This window comes from Etheostoma cragini, chromosome 21, assembly GCF_013103735.1.
Source record: "Etheostoma cragini isolate CJK2018 chromosome 21, CSU_Ecrag_1.0, whole genome shotgun sequence".
Classification (NCBI taxonomy): domain Eukaryota; kingdom Metazoa; phylum Chordata; class Actinopteri; order Perciformes; family Percidae; genus Etheostoma; species Etheostoma cragini.
In genome coordinates, this window is record NC_048427.1 from 20,691,552 (window position 1) to 20,710,738 (window position 19,187).

Here is a 19,187-nt window from a genome sequence, read left to right on the forward strand (position 1 = left end):
ATCTGAGCTTTCATTTTCTCAAAGGCAGAGCAGGATACCCAGGGCTCGGTTTATCCCTGTCTCCATTTCTAGCCACTGGGGGACCATAGGCAGGCTGGGGGAACTCATATTATTGTTGAAAAAAACTCCTAAAGGGGATCTTTCATGTCATGGGACCTTAAATATTACCTTTGAATTTTATTTTTTTCATTTGAATGTCTTGACACACATTTCTGTCTCTAGTACGTAATAGAAAGAGTGTGTGTGTGTGTGTGTGTGTGTGTGTGTGTGTGTGTGTGTCTGTGTAGGAGTTGCTGCGTTGTGTGTGGAGACACCTGATTGGCGTCCTGAAGGGAGAGTCTCAGACACTCTGTTATACTTCCAGCCTTTTACACACTCTAGGATCTGTCACTGTGAGTATGATGGGGAAGATAGGGGACAGATATCTAATGGCAATTTTCAATTGTGATTATTTCCCGTTACTTAATCATTGTGTTGTCTTCAGGTCAAATTTGACCAGTCTAAATGTCTATATCAGAAATATGGGTTTCTTTTCTACTACGTATTTTGATTACCCTGTTGCTGTTTCTACATGTTAGTGAAAAGATGCGTTAAACTTCAAGGTGCCAATAACATTGAAAAAAGCGCCAAAAGAGACACGAATAAGAGTACATTTTTAGTTTTGACCCGGTAGGACAATGCATGGTTGAATGGAAGACAACGCAAGGGTTAGAGGTGCTTTAAGTGATGTCACACGTTTTTTAGGCTACAACATTTTTTGTCACACCCAGCAAACATCTCCTCACTATCTGCTAGCTACCTGTCCCCAGATCACACTGTAAAAAACATCTCCTCACTAACTGCTAGCTACCTGTCCCCTGAACACGCTGTAAAAAACATCTCCTCACTAACTGCTAGCTACCTGTCCCCTGAACACACTGTAAAAAACATCTCCTCACTATCTGCTAGTTTTCTGTCCCCTGAACACACTGTAAAAAAAACATCTCCTCAGGTAAATAACCTTATTTCAACAATTGGTGAGATATTCTTTTTTTTAAAACAGAGGAGCAGCTGGTGTCTCTGATTCTAGTGCAACCAGACAAACACTGTTAGAAGTCAGTCACAAACAATCATCCTCCATCCTCTGCCTGATTTCATGCTGCGAGTACTTTTCCCCACAAAGGACACGTCTGAAAACATTATGGAAAGGATCTGTACAGCCGTTTTAAACCAGAAAACATTATGGAAAGGATCTGTACAGCCGTTTTAAACCAGAAAACATTATGGAAAGGATCTCTACAGCCATTTCAAAAACCAGAAACGGCTCTGAAGTGACTCTGAATAACCCTATTTCAACAAACTGTGGCATATTCCTTTAAAGGAGCTGCTCAGTTTCAAATTACAAACAATTAATATACCAACTATCTATGTACTTGCATTAGAAACTATTTCATGTGTGTAATCTTTAAATCGTGTGTATGTAGGTGCTGTGTTGTGTAGACAAGCAGGGTATCCTGTCATGGCCTAACCCCAGTCCAGAGACTGTGCTGTTCTTCAGTGGACGAGTGGAGCCACCTCACAACAGCCAGGATGATCTCCGAGACGACTTGTCTGTCAGCTCCTACTGTCGAATGGAGACAGATGACGACAGGGATGAGGTGTGTATGTGTGTGTGTTTTTTTCTTTTTCTAAAATGTAGCAGCCTGATTGTGTTATTTTTAGTCAAAAACTGACTGAAATTCAAGACTTCCTTTACCTGACGATGCACAGTATTGTATCCTTCCCTGACTCTTCGTGACTGCTGCACAGGCCCAGGAGGCAGAGGCTCTGCTGTGTCTACCAGCAGAACCCCGTCTGGGGGACGGGCCGGAGCCCAGTGAGACGTCACATGACACTGCTCGCTCGTCTGACACATTCCGGATGCGCCGCACCTGCCAGCCCGCACACACTCGCACCAAACACCACTCGGGATCCAATGTAAGCTTCAGCCATGATGTCGAGGGGGGAGAGGATGACCAGGCCCAGGTAAAAACTGGAGCTGAAACCTATCAACTGTATGAAATGGTTATTAAAAACAAAAGCGAAAATTGAAGCTTAATTTGACTTCACGATCTCTGCTGTATTGTAATGTTGTTTCTTTGTGTCATTTCTGTCCTGTATGTCTCCAGGACTTTTCAATGGGCTGCCCGGAGGCGGAGGCCGATGACTTTGTGTGCGACTACCACCTGGAGATGCTGAGCCTGTCGCAGGACCAGCAGAACCCAGCCAGCATCCAGTTTGACAACCTCTCCTGGCAGTGCCACCTGCCATCCCTCAAGCCGCTGGGCCTCAACATCATGCTGAACCTCTGCAACGCCAGCGTCACCCAGCAGCTTTGCCGCTTCTCTGACCACCTGTCCAACCTGGCTCTGCAGGAGAGCCATGGCAGCGTGCTGCCCGTCTGCGTCCCCTGGGGGCTCTGCGAGCTCTCCAGGCTCATCGGTGAGCATGCAATGATGGTGGGGTTCTTTTTGGGCTAGTTAAAGGTGCTCTAAGCGATGTCACACGTTTTTTAGAATACAAAATTTTTTGTCACATACAGCAAACATCTCCTCGCTATCTGCTAGCTGCATATCCACAGAACACATTTTATAAAACATGTGTGCATAGTGTGCAGAAGCACGGAACAGAGTTTGTTGCACGCTCTGAGAACTGAGTCCTCTTTCAGGTATACTGATAATGTGAAGTCCCTTTTTTGTTGGTCCACTTTAAGAGGACTGTCTGAGCACTATGAGGAAAGCTCTACCCCTGTATGGTGTTACTGAGTAAGTCAGATTAAGCCCACAAGCTGTTGCATTGTTGTTCTGGAATGTAGGGTTGCACGTTATTGACAAATTGTGATAATGCGATATCTATATTAATTTTGAATAAAAAAGAAAGAGAACAGGACATGTTGTACTAGTTGGATAGTTTAAATAAATAAATAAAGACAACAGGACATGTACTGGTTGGACAGTATAAATAAATAAATAAAGAGAACAGGACATGTACTGGTTGGACAGTATAAATACATAAATAAAGAGAAAAGTACACACCTTTTTTCTTCTGATTTGTTCCGTTTTGGTTGTCTCTATCCATGTCTCTAACATGTGCAAGGGGCACCGCAACTGGCCAATAAAATGATGACCATCATAGTGTTTCACAACTAAGCCACACAGCCTACAGACGGGACGCGGCGCTCCACAAAATCAACTAAATATTGCATTCTTTCGATATATTGCAATAACGACATTGAGTCGATATACCTTGCACCCCTTCTGGAATGGGACTAGTTCACCTGCCAAAAAAGCAAGAGAATCATAATTATTTTTGTAAGTCACTTGGGTGCACAAATGTCTTCTCTGGTCAGAAAGGTAATTAATGAAAGGTTTTTCCTTGATGTAAAACCTTTAAATTGTGGTAAACAATTACTGAGCCTAACTAGAGTCCAACTAAAATAGATGTACATCCATAAACATGTTTTCTATCAACAGAACTTTCTGTTGTGTGAAGAAAAGTAAGTTTTCAGTACTAGATTGTGTTAACTGTTCAAATCTATTAGACAACAACTCTGTGTGTGTGTGTGTGTGTGTGTGTGTGTGTGTGTGTGTGCGCGTGTGTGTGTCTGTGTCTGTGTCTCTCTCTCTCTCTCTCTCTCTCTCTCTCTCTCTCTCTCTCTCTCTCTCTCTCTCTCAGGGTTCACTCCTGGTGCGAGGGAGCTGTTTAAGCAGGAGAACCACTTGGCTCTGTACCAACTGCCATCCGGAGAAAAGACAAAGGAGTTCACTTCCCGCCGCCTTCATTACTTCACCAAACGCCAGCCTCCCATCTCCCACCTTATCTCCCTGTTTGTACGAGACTCTTCCTCCAGTGAGTTCACACACACACACACACACTTCGATCTACCTAGGTTTCTGTCACACTAGTCTGGTTTGTTTCATTTAGTTTTAAATGAAATGATAAAAGCTAACCCTGATTTTCCAATGGGCGTGTCTTTGCTGCGTTCCTGCTGAGCCACGCACCTTACCACACCTAGAGCGTCTCAGAAGTGGAGCATCTCGCCTGCTGGACTTGCAGATTTTATTGTCTCTACAAGTACTTGAAAAACTTCTAGGGATGTCCCGATCACAGTTTCGGATTGCAGCTGATTTTGGCATTTTTTTAACTGATCAATCAGCATTCCCCTCAGTTACTGTACCCCAATCATGTACATCAGCTTGCAGTGATCGCTGCCTTTAGTCACACACACCTTGTTCCACAAACGCACCACCAGACTGCCTGGTTGCTGGCACTTTCAAACCAAGATGGGCGCAGTGTCTGTCCAGAGAGTGTCTCGTAGCTTGTAGCTCTTGGCAACAGTTTAAAAAGTCTGTCTTTCTTAGTCATCCCGTTTTTACAGAAGCAGATTATTGTAATTCTCCACACTTATTTTCGTGATTCCACCAGGAAACCACACTTTCATGTATTTGTTGCATTTTACTATGGGAAATTGTCCTTTCCCTTTCTCTTCCCTTTGCCCAAAAAGCAGAGTAAGTTAAGAAGAGAATTTTTTTTTTTTGTCTTATTGCTAATAGAGTCATGACCCTCTGACCTTTCTGTTGCAGATAACGTCCAGATGCTGTCGCATGGCTCGGCCGACCTTATCCTGGAGTCCTGCACTGACTTCTGGGATGGAACTGATATCTATCCCCTCTCTGGCTCAGACAGGTGCAGTGCCATTTTTACTACGCTGTAAATCTCAATCAAAAGTCAAACAAAGTATAAAAACGAGTTCACGATATTAATCACAAGCCAATATCATCCATATTTGTAGTCTTTCCCATCTTTCACCCATTGTTTGTTTAACCTGTCCCTTTGCCTGTTACAGAAAGAAGGTTCTGGATTTCTACCAGCGTGCCTGTCTGTCAGGCTACTGCTCTGCATTTGCCTACAAGCCCATGCAAGTATCCTTGTCCAGCCAACTGAATGGGAAGTGTGTGGAGCTGACCTGTGGTCCTTGCCTCTTCTCTGGACTGGATCTGCCCTCCACCACCCCCATCAAACACAACTCCTGCAGGAACAGCTGGAGCTCCGATGGTACGACGCAGGGTTGGGTACCTTTCGCATGTGAACCAATACTAGTCCCGATACCGGTACCTGGAATTTGGTTCTCGGTGCATAATGATATTATTTCGGTGCTTTCCCTCTGGAATTACAACAAAATGATTTCAGCTGTAAAAATAATTCCAAACCTATCATTCTGTTTTTAAAAATAAAAATAAATCCCTCCCTCCTCCTCCCAAACCTGTCCCTACAACCTATTAATTTGAAAAATTATTAATTTCTTACTCACTGTAACTTTTATTCTAATATTTGTATACTATTATTTTAGTTTGTGTTTATTTTCATCATAACAGTTTTTTTAATTGCTCCTTAATGTTTCATGTAAGGCTCTTTGAGTTGCTGAAAGGTGCTGTAGAAATAAAGTAGCCTTGCCTTGCAACCTCAGCCTGTCAGTCAGTCCCCAGGGCATATAAAGCCCCATCCCGTGCCTGCTCGTCTCAGAAGAAGTGTAACGTCAACAGCACCGCGACTGCTTTCGCCTTGCCTACTATTATATCATAGTGGAAGATGTCTGCGTTAAGTTTTGAAAAACTGCAACCACGCTCGAAACAATTTAATCGGCATTGCAGTGACTCACTGTGACTTTAATAAAACTGCAGAGCATTATTTGCCCTCTCCCCAGACCCGCTGGCTCAAGCCTTTCGCCAATCGATTATGGTGTCATCAAGATGCATTCATAGTACACAGCATCATTTTTGGAATAATGAAACTGAAATAATCTCAGAAATAATTTACTTAAAAAATACTAAAATGTTTTTACTAAAACTTGACTAAGATACCTTGAGTTCTCTTTTACCTAAAACTAGACTAAAATGACGAGACTTTTAGTCGACTAAAACTTGACTAACCAAAAAAACCAAGTGAATGACTAAATATGACCAAAACTAACAAGGACATTTGGCACAAAACTAAATTAAAATAGGTAACAAAATTAACAAAAAAAAACACACAATTAAAAAAACATCGATCAGGAACCGGTATCAAAGTCACAGTGTTAGTATCAAATATGGATATCCAACCCTAGAAGGACGTATAGTTATAATATTCTCTCATTCTGTTTTCCTTTCAATGTCTTTCCCCTTCCTGTCTACAGAGGGTATAGGTGAGGGTGTGGAGCGCGACGACTGTGTGCAGGCCCTCAGTGGGCAGATCTTCATGGGCATGGTATCGTCCCAGTTCCAGGCGAGGCTGGACACCGTCCGGCTCATCGATTCCCTCGTCACCGCATGTATCCGGTTCGTTTACTTTTCCATGGAGGATGAGCTTCGCAGCAAGGTGAACACTCATGAGCTTAAATGAGCATTCAGTAGTACCATATGTAGCTGGTAACAGTGGCAGCGGCAGCCTCAATCCTGTTGGCACTGTGAGACATGCAGCGCATCTAACGATTACAATGTGTAAATGAGTACAGGAACAGCAGCCAGAAGCAGCTCTGTTCTGCCCTCTGTTCTGTTCACAGTGCTCATTTTTTAATTAAATATACTGTACATTATTTCACCAACAACCCATCCATCATTAATCCCAGCGTTCATTTGTATGACTCGATCCGTAGAGAGGACGATGAGGATCGCTAAACCAACAGACGGATCTAGCATGTTGTTTGAATCATGTGTGTCAACATGGACATGAATATTGCTCTTTTTTAAATAATATTTGGGATATGATGTTTACATGGCACACAGATAAACCATGTTCTTCATATCGCTGTAGAAGCTTGCCGACAGCTGCTCTTAACGCATCCACCACTCTCTCTCTCTCTTACAAAACGCTTTAGTCAAATAGTTTTACAATCTGGTGATTATGATGTGATGAAAGTACACTAGGAGCACACTCTCATACACATTAAATAATAGAAGAACAGCTGATCTTTGGTGCGGTGAACCGCTTTAGTTACAGGGCGTTTTTTTTGTGTGTACTATGAAACAGAATCCTGTCGGCGCCACTGGTTGGTTAGTTTGACCACAACGCGTATGAGTATGATACTCTTTCCTCAAGAAATGAAATGATTCTTATCTATTGTCTCTCTATGTCTCTGCTGGCAGCACCGTGGTCATCCAATAAATGTATATAATGTATAACCCAGCATGCATTTGTTTCCAGTCCACAGTCTGGGACGCACCAAGGGGCCGTCTTGCAGTTACTGCTATAAAAAACTGCAATAATTGTTAGCAGTAGAGCTATTTTTCTTAGCAAAAAAAGACAAAATTGCATCCTTAAAAAAAGAATAGACATTACAATTTCTCAGCAACTTATGGTGTAGAAATCATCAATGAAACATATTGGGACAGATAAATGTGTGCATGAAGGAAATACACAGAAGATATAAGATGTGTTGAAAAATCAATTACAAAATGTACATCAGAAGAGTGTGAGTGCTTGAGTTATATGGCTACTTTTGTGTCTATGCAGGTTTTTGCAGAGAAGATGGGTTTAGAGACAGGCTGGAACTGTCACATCTCTTTGACTCCAAACGGAGACAGTCCTTGTGATGGAGCTCCATCCAGCCCTGGTCACGGCTCCCTGCATGAAGGTAGGTACCACACGTATATGTACAAACTCAGCTTAATATTCTTTATTAAATTTACTTTAGTGATGCACTACATGCCGCTTCTACTGACTGCAGGTTTGATTTGTATTTGTATGGATTTTTAGGGTTTACATTTTGTGTGGACTCAGGACTTGAATGCTAAAAGGGAACCTCCACCGACTGTACACATAAAAGTGTGTTTACAGGTGTGGGGAAGTACTACTGCATACATGGAAAAAGAAAGTCAAGCCATTTGGGAAGACTACAAGTTTGAAAATTGAAAAAATCTTAGGGTAGCTTGTAGCTCGCTCCTCATCATAGCTTGAGGTTGCTGCTAGCATAACGCACCCAAATGTCTGTGTCACTCCCCGATGTGAGTCGAGTGCAGCTTTGAGTCGCGCATGCTCAGATTTAAACGGTTTACGGCATAACGTTTCATACTGAAATTAGTGAAATCAATGAAATAATAAGCTTTATCATTACAAACAATAACAGAAGATGGGAATCATTTAAAAATCGTTTTAGCTATCTATGGTTATTTGATTGCTAACGTTAGCTCAAAACACCATTCCAGTGACAGCCGTTGTTGTGTTTGATGCTAACTTGTAGCAGCAGTGAACCAACTTCCTTAAGTAGGTCCATTTTTACTGTGTTGACATTACAGAAGTCTCTCGTAGGCTACTTGTTGAAAAGTGACGCACGCGCAACTCACATCTTCACTCAACTTAACTCGGGGAGTGACACTCAGGACCAACTGTAGGCAGGTGAATTGCATTGTAGGTAATGTAGGCACTAGATTTTGCCAAGAAAGAAGCATGTGTGGAATAAGTATGACAATGTTATAGGAGTGCTAAATCAGTGGAGTAGTCTTAAGTCTCTGCTGGAAACACTTTTTTTTGTGTTTACAATTCAAAACCCAATAAAAACATTTGAATAATAAGACATGTGGAGCAGTTAACTATAGTCCTCATAAACCACCCGAGGTTAGAACGCTCACACAAAGAAACCAAATTAATACATGGTTATTATGTACATCTGTAGCGTAGAGTATGGTAAAACACTGGTCCATTTGGAGATGCTCTTCAATACAAATATAAATACATGGAAAGTTTTCCAACCCACCTACATTTTAAATCTGATCTTCTCAAATTATGACATTTCCCTGTCCAGTGAGCTGGCTATCACATCAGATTTGAGCAGAGACTGGAACCAAAAGAAATCCTCTCTATGTTTGCTAATTAGACCTCCTAATTACGTATGGTGTGTGTTTAAGTCAAAAACCTGTTTCTTTAAACTAAGTCTTAACAAGTGAACACTGAGAAAGCTATTTGTAAAATGTGCGAGTGGTTGAGAGTCTCTCTTCATATGTGGTCCAGATTCCCGGGATGAAGCAGAAGGTCCGCTGCTACCAGAGGAGGAAGCCCACTCTGACCTGGCCAGTTTCCAGCCCACAGACAGCGACGTGCCCAGCTTTCTGGAGGACTGCAACAGGGTAATTTTAATAAAAGGGTATTATGGGTAGTTCAATAAAACCAATGAAGCTACTGCTCAGTTCTTTTTACAATAGAAGAAGGATCAGCATCTGTTTGACGTCGACCCCCACATTTCTGACTGATTCCTCTGTCCTTTGCTTTCTGAACCAGCAGGAGATGATGTATGTGGATTATTGGTACTAGTGCAGTGCCCATTCAAAATGGGCCTGTTCGGAACAGGCCAAGTGTGTGGCCTGTGGTGATGCTGTTTGTAGCTTACTCCAGGTCCTCGGATACTTACAGAAGGACCCCAAAGTACTTAAAATGCATCCACACCCTGTTGCTTAATCCTGACTAATTCAGAGGAAAACATTGTACTACTACATTTACCTGACAGAGATTCAGATTTTGCTAAATAAATATAATTACAGACTTTTGCCTCATGGACTCAGGGCGCTGTGCCGTTATGATAGCCTATCGGCAAAAATCTGCGTTAATCAACCACCAGAACCAGTCCGGGCAGGGACTCAAAGAGGGAGTGGGCTGGCTCATGAATTTAAGTGATGCTAGAAATCAAGAGTTTTTTTGACGGCGGTTCTGTCTTGTCGTTTGTTTTAGTGTTGGCAAAAATGCCTTTTAAATTAAGTTTCCTCTTAACGAAATGTTTGGAGTGAATTTAAGTTGTGCTTTTATTGTGAAAGGTAGACAGCTTTTTCTTAATAGAGTTTCCTCTTAGCAAAATGCTGAGTGAATTTAAGCTGTGCTTTTATTGTGAAGGGTAGACACGGAAGGGTCATCGTTATGGCAGCTCTTTTCTCAACATTTTCAACATTTGTTTAGTTTAATTCACAGTTTATTAATATCCAATATCCAACGCTCTCCAAACTGCTCTAAATTCCCAACCCCAGAGTTCATTGGGTACCCTGGAAACCAAGTTCTAAGTAGATCTGATGAAGATAGGCGCACTCATGCGCACACACATACACAAACATCCGCTGATTCATTAGAAAGATGTTCTGCTGATGTTTTGTTTAATAAAGAACTTAAATTATTGACATTTAGTCTAAACATGTTTTGTTTTTTTCTGTTTTCATCATTTACAATTTTTGACTGTTCCTGTTTTTCTGTCCCTGCTCTTCATTAGGCCAAGCTACCTCGTGGTATTCACCAGGTTCGTCCTCATCTGAAGAACATTGATAATGTGCCTCTTTTGGTGCCACTCTTCACTGACTGCACCCCTGACAGTGAGTTTGTTTCACTCTCCCGACTTTGTTTTGGACACTTTTTGTATTTCTTTTTCATAGTGTCCTATGTCCTGCAAAAGCCTCTCTTTTGCAGGACAAACTAGCTAGACTATCGGTCCAATAGGAGTTCTCTGTTGCACGACTAAAACTGCTTTTAAACGTTCACATGTTCCACCAAAACAAGTTCCTTCCTGAGGCAATTTGAAGAGGCACCGTGGCTCCACTCGTAGCTTAGCTCCGCCCAAGACGGTTGTGATTGGTTTAAAGAAATGCCAATGAACCAGAGCATGTTTTTTTTTCTCCCATCTCTGATTGCTGTGTGAAGTAGCCAGCCACTCCTTCGCAGTACTTTGGAAGCCTGGCAGTGAAAGACTAGCATGATAGTAATAATGACACTTATTTTTTTTTCTCTCCTTTACAGCCATGTGCGAGATGATAAAGATCATGCAGGAGAACAGGGAGGTTACCTGCTGTCTGGGAAGCTCCGCCAATTTCCGCAACAGCCGCCTGTTTCTACAGAGTAACCTCAGGTACTTTTTTAAATGTGTAAATTGGTGTTATTTGTATTTAGGGTTCAACCACTGTTGATTTGTAATGATACTGTTTGATCTGCGATACAAATTAAAAAAAAAAAAAAAAATTATATATATATTCTTAATAACAAATCTCAGTAACTGTCAGTGTTTCCATTTTGGATAATCCACAGAAATCAGTGGCTTACAGTCGCTCATTAAACACTGATCACACAATTTACAGGTACAGTTCATTACATAGGGAATTAGGTGCAGTCACCAATTACTATTAAAAAATAGAAGGAATAAGGAAAAATTGCCAAAAGTTTCAAGTGCACTTATGTTAGCAAGTACTGGATCCCAGTCAATTTAGTCTTCGTTTAAAGGTCCCATGACATGGTGCTCCTTGGATATGTTTATATACCCCTTAGTGGTCCCCTAATACTGCATCTGAAGTCTCTTTATATAGACCTTAGTGGTCCCCTAATACTGTATCTGAAGTCTCTTTATATAGACCTTAGTGGTCCCCTAATACTGTATCTGAAGTCTCTTTATATAGACCTTAGTGGTCCCCTAATACTGTGTCTAAAGTTTCCCAAAAATCCAACCTTGGTGCAGAATTCCAGCCACTAGAGCCAGTCCCACAACAAGCTTTCCTTAGTATGTGCCATTTCTGAGTCTGTAGCTTTTGAGGAGCAGAGACGGGGGGGGGGGGCTTGACCCACTGCCACTTTGCTAATTTGAAAGCCATGATGTCTCTCTCTCATGGGTGAGCAAAAACTTCTGGGTGGGCAAAGCAGAGAAAGGGGCGATAACCATGCCCCTTATGACCTCATAAGGGTCAAGATTCCAGATCGGCCCATCTGAGCTTTCATTTTCCGGAGGATACCTAGGGCTCGGTTTATCAACGACCTAGACAGATGGTCCACTTGTAAATTGAGATTGGCCCATGAGTAAATGTTGAACTTTCTGCCTCCACAGCATTGCTCTGGACCCTCTGTACCCCTCTCAGTGTTCTTGGGAGACGTTCGGCTATGCCACCGGAGGAGGATTTAACGACAGAGACGGTGATGGTCTGTCTCCTCTGAGGCTCTCCGGACAGCTCAACAGTCTGGGCTGCTCCGTCACCTTCCACCAAGGAGAGAGTGTCAGCATGGTCAAGCTCATAGAGCAGGTTAGACATGCAAGCACTCACAAACTTGTTAAGTCAGAGAGATTATTCAAATGCATTAAAGAGCCCCTTTTATACTTCCTTTCAGCACCATATTTGTGCTATTGGGCGTCTACTATAATAGATTCACATGCTTTGATGTACAAAAAAACAAAATGAAAAAATAAATGAAAAAATAAAAATAAAACAAAAGCATAACAGGTGCGCTTTAATTATTCTGCCTGTGGGTGAATCTGTTTTAGGCACGACACACGATATACGGCATCCGCAAGTGCTTCCTTTTCCTGCTCCAGTGTCAGCTCAGTCTGGTCATCATCCAGGTGAGTGAGGAGACCTCAGGTGGATGTTTACGCTGCACTATTTTTAATGTAAAAACAAATGCTTTATTAACACACATTTATGGTATTAAATAAATAAAGGGAGTGCCCTGTTTTTTCCCTTTAGTTCTTAGCCTGTCTAGCTCAACTTCCTCCTCCCATGAACACCACTGACATCCTCTGGCTGTCCTGCTTCAGCTGCCCACTGCTAAGGTACACACACACACACACACACACACACACACACTAGACACTAATAATACAATGTTGCTGTGCCATGCAAGATGTCACGCTCATGTGTTTTATGTGGGTTTGTGTTGTGTTTACAGTGTGTCATTTCTGGGGAAGCCACCAGACAGTTCAGTCATGAACGTTGCAACAGGGAAGAACCTAGATGCAATTCCAAGGAAGGTAGGATCACTTTTCAGTCACATCTTTCAAATCTGCTGCTGATCTGTAAACTTTATATACTGAAAAAAAAATTGTAGGCTTAGAGAAACATACTTACATACTTACATACTTTTAAAAATCAAAATGTTTTAATGCATTGTTATTGACTTATTAGAAGGGATGCCTAGAATGCTAAAGCTGAGAAAGCTAAAGGTGACAGACGTTAGACCATAAATGAGGGACATCTGGTGGCACTGGAGCAATCCCTTAAATGAATTGTTGTCGACATACACTAGGAGGCCGGACAATCTGAAAGCCTATGATTTAAATTAGTCTGACCTACTCATGTTGTCCTCTCTGACCAGACCCAGAACTACTTCCTTGGCTGTTTCCTGTTGAAGTTTGGCCTGACAGCGTGTGCCTACCTGCTGGCCTTTGGGTTCACCTTGCAGGAGATCTGCCTCAGGAGCAGCAACTCCACTTTAGCTGACAACAGCACTGTCAACTGCCTTTATATACTCTCAGTCAGGTAGGAGAAGCAGTGTGTGTGTGTGTGTGTGTGTGTGTGTGTGTGTGTGTGTGTGTGTGTGTGTGTGTGTGTGTGTGTGTGTGTGTGTGTGTGTGTGTGTGTGTGTGTGTGTGTGTGTGTGTGTGTGTGTGTGTGTGTGTGTGTGTGTGTGTGTGTGTGTGTGTGTGTGTGTGTGTGTGTACACGTGTACACACACACAGTCAGGTTGTTGATTCCTACACCCTTCACCTGATTTGGATGTAAATACCCTCAAATTAAAGCTGAATGTCTGCAGTTAAAGCACATTTTGAGGGTTCATTTCAAAACCATTGCGGTGTATAGAGCCGAAAAGATTAGAATTGTGTTGACCTTTATGAACCTGACTGTATATAAACTGTATATATAAAAATCCTATCTCTATTACTCCTATTAACCCATTAAATCAATGGTGTTTCTGTGCGACTGCAGCTCTTCGGTTGACTCTCCTCATTGGTTCAGTGAGCTGTCCAATGGCCTGCTGCTGACTCAGAAGGTCATGGCAGGGTTCCTTGTCTTACACACGGGTAGGAATCCACTCTAACAGACAGAACGCAGCATAAATGGTGGTCCACGTTACCCATGTTTTTACCCTCATTCAAATCAATCCCTTTTTTCTGTGTGTCTCATGTTCTCAGTGGTGATCTCCCTCAGCTATGTGCACCGCTCTCAGCCTCTATGGAGAAAGAGTCCCCTCAGCAATACCTGGTGGTGTCTCACCGTTCCTGTGGTGTAAGTGATCATTGGTTATTTGTACACTCTACAGATTTAGAGATTCATCTGTGCGTGTATATCACAGTTTGCCCTCCACGTTAATTCTGCAGCGGCGATCACTGCTAAAATTTCAAAAGATCATGAATGTCAAATGCTCTCGTGTTTCACCGAGTGCAGGAACGGCCGAAAAACATGGGCACGGATGCAGCGCGACATGTAATATCTGAACCTTTTTTCAACCTATTTAATGTTGCCTTCCCTCTCAACGACCTCTACCGGCATCAGAAACTTGTAGGAAAAAGGTCGAAGGGGCAACAGTTACATTTTTTACAGGAGGTACACATTAGCTAGGGCATCGATATGGAGTGTGTGCTTTAGCTCCATCGGGGGTGTGATTCTTCTGGATAAATCAGCAACCCCGACTTTTCCAACATGAAAAGGAGGCTCTTGTAAATCATGCAAATCCACTTATTGTATAGGAAGAGGGGGAATGGGGGGTGCACGCAAGTCACAGATTGAGTATTGGTAAACATAGTGAGCGCTCATTCTATAAATACCGTACCGTGTATTTATACCAATAGTCTTACAGTCCAGACCTTGTATCTCCAAAACCGTTGTTTTTCAGTAAAATTACAGAAAAAAAGCTAATTTGAAATATTTAATTTAGCTGTTCACATCAGACGAAATTGCCTCTTCATGTTTTAAATATTTATTAAACCCTCAAACAGACGACTGAAGAAAGAAGAAAATGACAAAATATGGAGATATGAAGTTTCTTCCCGACAGCAACGATATTATAAAATAGTCAAATTAAATAGAATACAAAATATATACTCTACATTCCAACATATACATATAAAAAACTAACACACTGTAAATCAAATAACCTCGCCTTTTGGTATAAATGTCTTACTACATTATCAACCCTCACTATCTCTTCTCCCCTGCAGTCTGCTCAGTCAGGTTGTTCAGGCCACAGTGGATTACCAGTTGTGGCGCGACCGGAGCAGCCTCCTGACCTTTAACCTGGGTGACATCCCCCTGCTGGCCTGGCTGCTGGTCTCTCTGTCCCCGCTTCTGGTGGTGGTGGTCAACGAAGTGGTGAAGCTACACGAGATACGGTAGGAAACCGGACGCGGGGAACTGAAGCCACTAAAGTCTTTTTATATGGTTGTGTGTCCGTAGCCTACGTCAGTGGCCTGAAGTTTGTACGTACAAGGCCGGCATGGTTGTGTGCGTGGGGAGTGTGGGGTAGAGTAGAAGCGGCGTATCATGCTGCCCAACTCGCAGATCATATTGTCTCTACAAGTGCTTTACAGAACAATCACGTGTTTAATAAAGCTTTAGTGCGTAACCTTTTGATATTCATGAACGTCCGTTACCTCCAGGCCAGGTGCACGTCGAGCTACGGCGTAGTAATGTTGCTCATTAACTAAGCCCTTGTAGCCGAGCTGCACCAATCACATTGGTGTATCTGATATAGGCGGGGCCAGAGACAAGCTGTACCAACCACATCAGTGTATCTGATGCGAGCTCAACAGATGGCGACGATGCGGTGACGTTTTAAGTCATTAGTGAACATTGCAAGATGGCTACGCATGAACACCAGTTGAAACGGCTTTGGCCGCTACAATGTACGATTTAGACTTGTTTTTTTATCTAAAAGAGCAACAGAAGAAGGCGCTCGAATCGTTTCTTTGCAAGAAAACTTTTGCTGTTTTGCCGACCGGATACGGCAAGAGTCTAATTTACCAGGTCGGTATCTCCACCTACCTACGTAGGTACCCACGGCATCGATTTAACGCAGAAGCCTACATTGGCCCTGATCAGTTCTATATGGGTAAATAGGGATGGAAAAGAGGAATTAAAGTGGAATATTGGAAATGGGTTGAAGAAAAGGCAACAGGGATCAGTGTGGATTATTCAGGATTATTTAGTAATCAGACAAGTCTCTGATTTTCTCTCATGTTAAGCAGAACAGGAAGGTATTGTAAAGCAGTAAAAATGCAGCAGATTGTATCTCTGTCTTGATTGTGACCTCCGATTTGTCACCTTTTGTCACTTTCAGGGTGCGAGTTCGCTACCAGAAGAGACAGAAGCTGCAGTTTGAAACAAAGCTGGGGATGAATTCTCCATTCTGATGCGTTCCCTCTGAGGAAACTGGTGACGTGGCAATACTGGGAACCGTTGGTTCTGGAACCAGGGTAGGACGGGGTGCAAACCCTGCAGGACCCTCTGTTAACACTTCAACCCAACAGCACAGCGACCATCAGCTGGAGCAGACATCAACCGGATGTCACAGTGGGGCTTTATGACACAGATATGTAAGCTCCCGGGTCTGTTTTCTTTAACAGTGGATATCCTAGAAGTTATCCAAAGGGCAGGGTAAATTCCAAAGCATTCATTTCCATTTAATAGAAAAGAGCCAAAAATAGGCAAATATTAATTGTCTGATTTTGTTCATTTTAACGGCATGAGGAATGTTTTCTAAAAAGTGTTTATGCTTTGAACACGTCTGTTCTCATCTCTGAGAGACTTGGGCATGGTCGCTCTCCTCTCCACTAACACCCCAGGCCCACAAACAAAGGATGTTTTTGTAAAGTTCCTTTTAATTTCACCTAATGAGACACAAATACGATTGTATATAATTTGAACAGTCCCGCCTTCATTCACAGGAAAAGCACATAGTAACTGTGTAACCAAAGTATTCAATATGAAAGAAGCAGGGCCCCGGCCTCTCAATCTAGCAAGACAACAGCTACCAGATGTAGCCAGTTAGCTCCTGTTAGCTGAAGCAACAACAAAGTAATTCAGAATAAACTATCTAGCTGGTGCTGTAAAATAACAGTTCACAGACACATTAAATACCATCTCCTTTTATTTATTTAGCTGCACATGCTACTTACCTAGTTGGCTAACTAGCTCGGTGGGGTTGAAGGCTAACTGGTTAATTCAGAGTAACTTTTGCCACATTTTAGTTCTAAAGCTGTTTCTCAGAAAAAGCAAAGAATGGCAGGCGGTCTCACGGGAGCTAGCTGCTACAGCTAACCCTGCTCCCCACTCTGATGCTGACAAATAACCTCACACAGAGTCCTAGCTGGTTAGCCAGCTAGCTAGTTATCCAGCTAGCTAGGCAACATGAGCAGACAAAAAGTAGCACAAGCTGATTAAAGGCTGGAGAGGCTAAAGAGGTTTATTTTCTGTGTACTGCGTTTTCTTTTTTACAGCAGCAGCTAGCAAATGGATTCAGTTTGATATTGTTTTTTCTGTAGCTAACAGGAGCTAAAAGGTAACATTTAGTAGCAGTTGTTGAGTTAGCTAGTTTAAGAGGCCGGGTGAGCGTATTGAGACACCACTGTCTGAGAAGTGACCAAAAAGAATAAAAACATTGACATGAACTAAGAATACTAGTAGGGAAAATGCCATTATGGAGTAACAACCGACTTTTGAATAGGGCCATTTCTATATTTAAAAAAAAAATCATTTCAAATGAAACTGTTAAACTGTTATTATTACCATAAAAATATATATATATATATTTTGTTTTATTATTGTTCACAAATTGTTGGTTCCTTTATATATTACACACAACTTCTTCATGGTTATTTCATACAACCTTTTAATTTATTTAGTATTAAAGACTTTTGGGCTCCATATGTAACAGGGTCTTTGGCCATTACATAACATTGGCCATCTACAGAATAGGGTGGAACACTACCTCTGAAAAAATGTGACCGACACTTTTCTTTGCTTGCTTCCTGAACCATTCTGTCATTCAACCTCTGAGCCACATGTAATATTCACTGTGATTGCCTGCAAGACAACGCCCCTTAATATTTTATTGTGTGTTTGCAACAAATGTTCTTTGTTGTTACTAAATTAAATGTTCTTTGTAGTTATACTAAATTCCCAAGCTAAGCCGATCCTGTTGATATAATTGGATCGGTCACATTTTCTACACACGTCTACATTTAAATGTGTACTAATGTCTAACTGAAGAATGTGCCAGCATGCCACTTTTAACTCACACAGCTGTGCAGAGACCTCCCTCCCTAAGCGATGGATTTACTGAATGTACAGTGATGACGTGTTAACATACCAGAGTCTTCTGAAAGGTGCTTCATGACATTCAGTTGCCTCTTCTTCTTCAGCATGCAACACCGCGACAGACAGGAGCGCAGGGTACTGCTTGTTTTAAAGTATAGGAAGTGAATAGTTAGACCAGATTTTGTCATTTGATCTGCTGACCATCATAATTTTGGTTTATTTGGGATTTGGGTCTCTTTCCGGATCATCCCCAAGTGTCCCTATCAATCTGCCATGTTCAGGCCTTTTGGATTCCTACAGTTAATGTGCGGCATCAGCAGCAGACGTCTGTATCACTGATGGTCTTTTTCAATCAGACCAGCCTTCTTTGTGGTGCTGTCATTCTTTCAGATGACATTATATTAATATGGCTGCTGTATACAAGTGGACTGATGGCATTGGTTGGTAAACTTCAGAGTGAAATACCACACTTTCATGCCACTTGTAAAATATGGACCAGTGAAAGCTATCCTAGCACTGGGTGGATTAACTATTAACTGCCAGGAGGTCCTGGGGCAAAAATGAGCCAATTAATTACATCTTGATATTTATATTATTGATATTGTGATAAAAAAATATATATACTGTAAAATAGGATTTTTTTTTCTATTTTATTTATGTGGGAATTAAGTCACATTTACATATTGTGTTACAATTTGGGCTCCATTTTTAGCATCTTTTTAGGATTTTCTTTCCACATTGTTTATCCCTAATCTAAACAAATTTGCAGTCAACGAAATGAAATAAACTGATGGACAAAGCGGACCCAGGGTTTTTTGGGAGCCTACGGGTCTGAGATATGTTGCTTGGTTATTTAGCCTTGGTGGGGGGCGGGGGGGGGGGGGGGGGGGGGGGGGGGGGGGGGGGGGGGGCTTGTAACCTTAGTATTTTTGATTCCCTGGCTACGGCCTTGTTTAACCTTTGTTCGCCTTTTTTTTTTAAATTGTATTTTATTTATTTTTTTATGTATGCCTGTTTTAGTGATTCCATTGCTACAGATGCTTTTTTAAGTTCCACATATTAAAGTAGGTGTGTATGTGAAGAGGTACAAGCAAAAGAAGTGCAATGGCACAATTTAGTTTCAGGGCACTAGTTGTGATCACTTTCTGA

At 41.9% G+C, this 19,187-nt stretch overlaps 1 protein-coding gene across 4 annotated transcripts in view; it reads left to right on the plus strand.

Annotated features, from left to right (window-relative positions):
• Positions 1 to 19,187, plus strand: part of tmem94 (transmembrane protein 94) — a 41,458-nt gene that overhangs the window by 16,369 nt on the left and 5,902 nt on the right. For 2 of the 4 annotated variants that reach the window (XM_034861062.1, XM_034861063.1), the window contains 21 exons: positions 288 to 392; positions 1,464 to 1,637; positions 1,789 to 2,004; positions 2,148 to 2,460; positions 3,694 to 3,867; positions 4,602 to 4,704; positions 4,865 to 5,073; positions 6,194 to 6,375; positions 7,510 to 7,630; positions 9,004 to 9,119; positions 10,244 to 10,343; positions 10,765 to 10,873; positions 11,837 to 12,029; positions 12,269 to 12,346; positions 12,471 to 12,556; positions 12,673 to 12,754; positions 13,099 to 13,262; positions 13,710 to 13,804; positions 13,916 to 14,009; positions 14,942 to 15,112; positions 16,060 to 18,064. In XM_034861062.1, coding sequence (XP_034716953.1) covers positions 288 to 392; positions 1,464 to 1,637; positions 1,789 to 2,004; positions 2,148 to 2,460; positions 3,694 to 3,867; positions 4,602 to 4,704; positions 4,865 to 5,073; positions 6,194 to 6,375; positions 7,510 to 7,630; positions 9,004 to 9,119; positions 10,244 to 10,343; positions 10,765 to 10,873; positions 11,837 to 12,029; positions 12,269 to 12,346; positions 12,471 to 12,556; positions 12,673 to 12,754; positions 13,099 to 13,262; positions 13,710 to 13,804; positions 13,916 to 14,009; positions 14,942 to 15,112; positions 16,060 to 16,132 — 2,958 coding nt within the window. In that variant the 3' untranslated portion in view covers positions 16,133 to 18,064. Of the gene's footprint in view, positions 1 to 287; positions 393 to 1,463; positions 1,638 to 1,788; positions 2,005 to 2,147; positions 2,461 to 3,693; positions 3,868 to 4,601; positions 4,705 to 4,864; positions 5,074 to 6,193; positions 6,376 to 7,509; positions 7,631 to 9,003; positions 9,120 to 10,243; positions 10,344 to 10,764; positions 10,874 to 11,836; positions 12,030 to 12,268; positions 12,347 to 12,470; positions 12,557 to 12,672; positions 12,755 to 13,098; positions 13,263 to 13,709; positions 13,805 to 13,915; positions 14,010 to 14,941; positions 15,113 to 16,059; positions 18,065 to 19,187 lie in introns of those variants that run through there. The other 2 variants (XR_004655115.1, XR_004655116.1) reach the window with 2 other exon arrangements.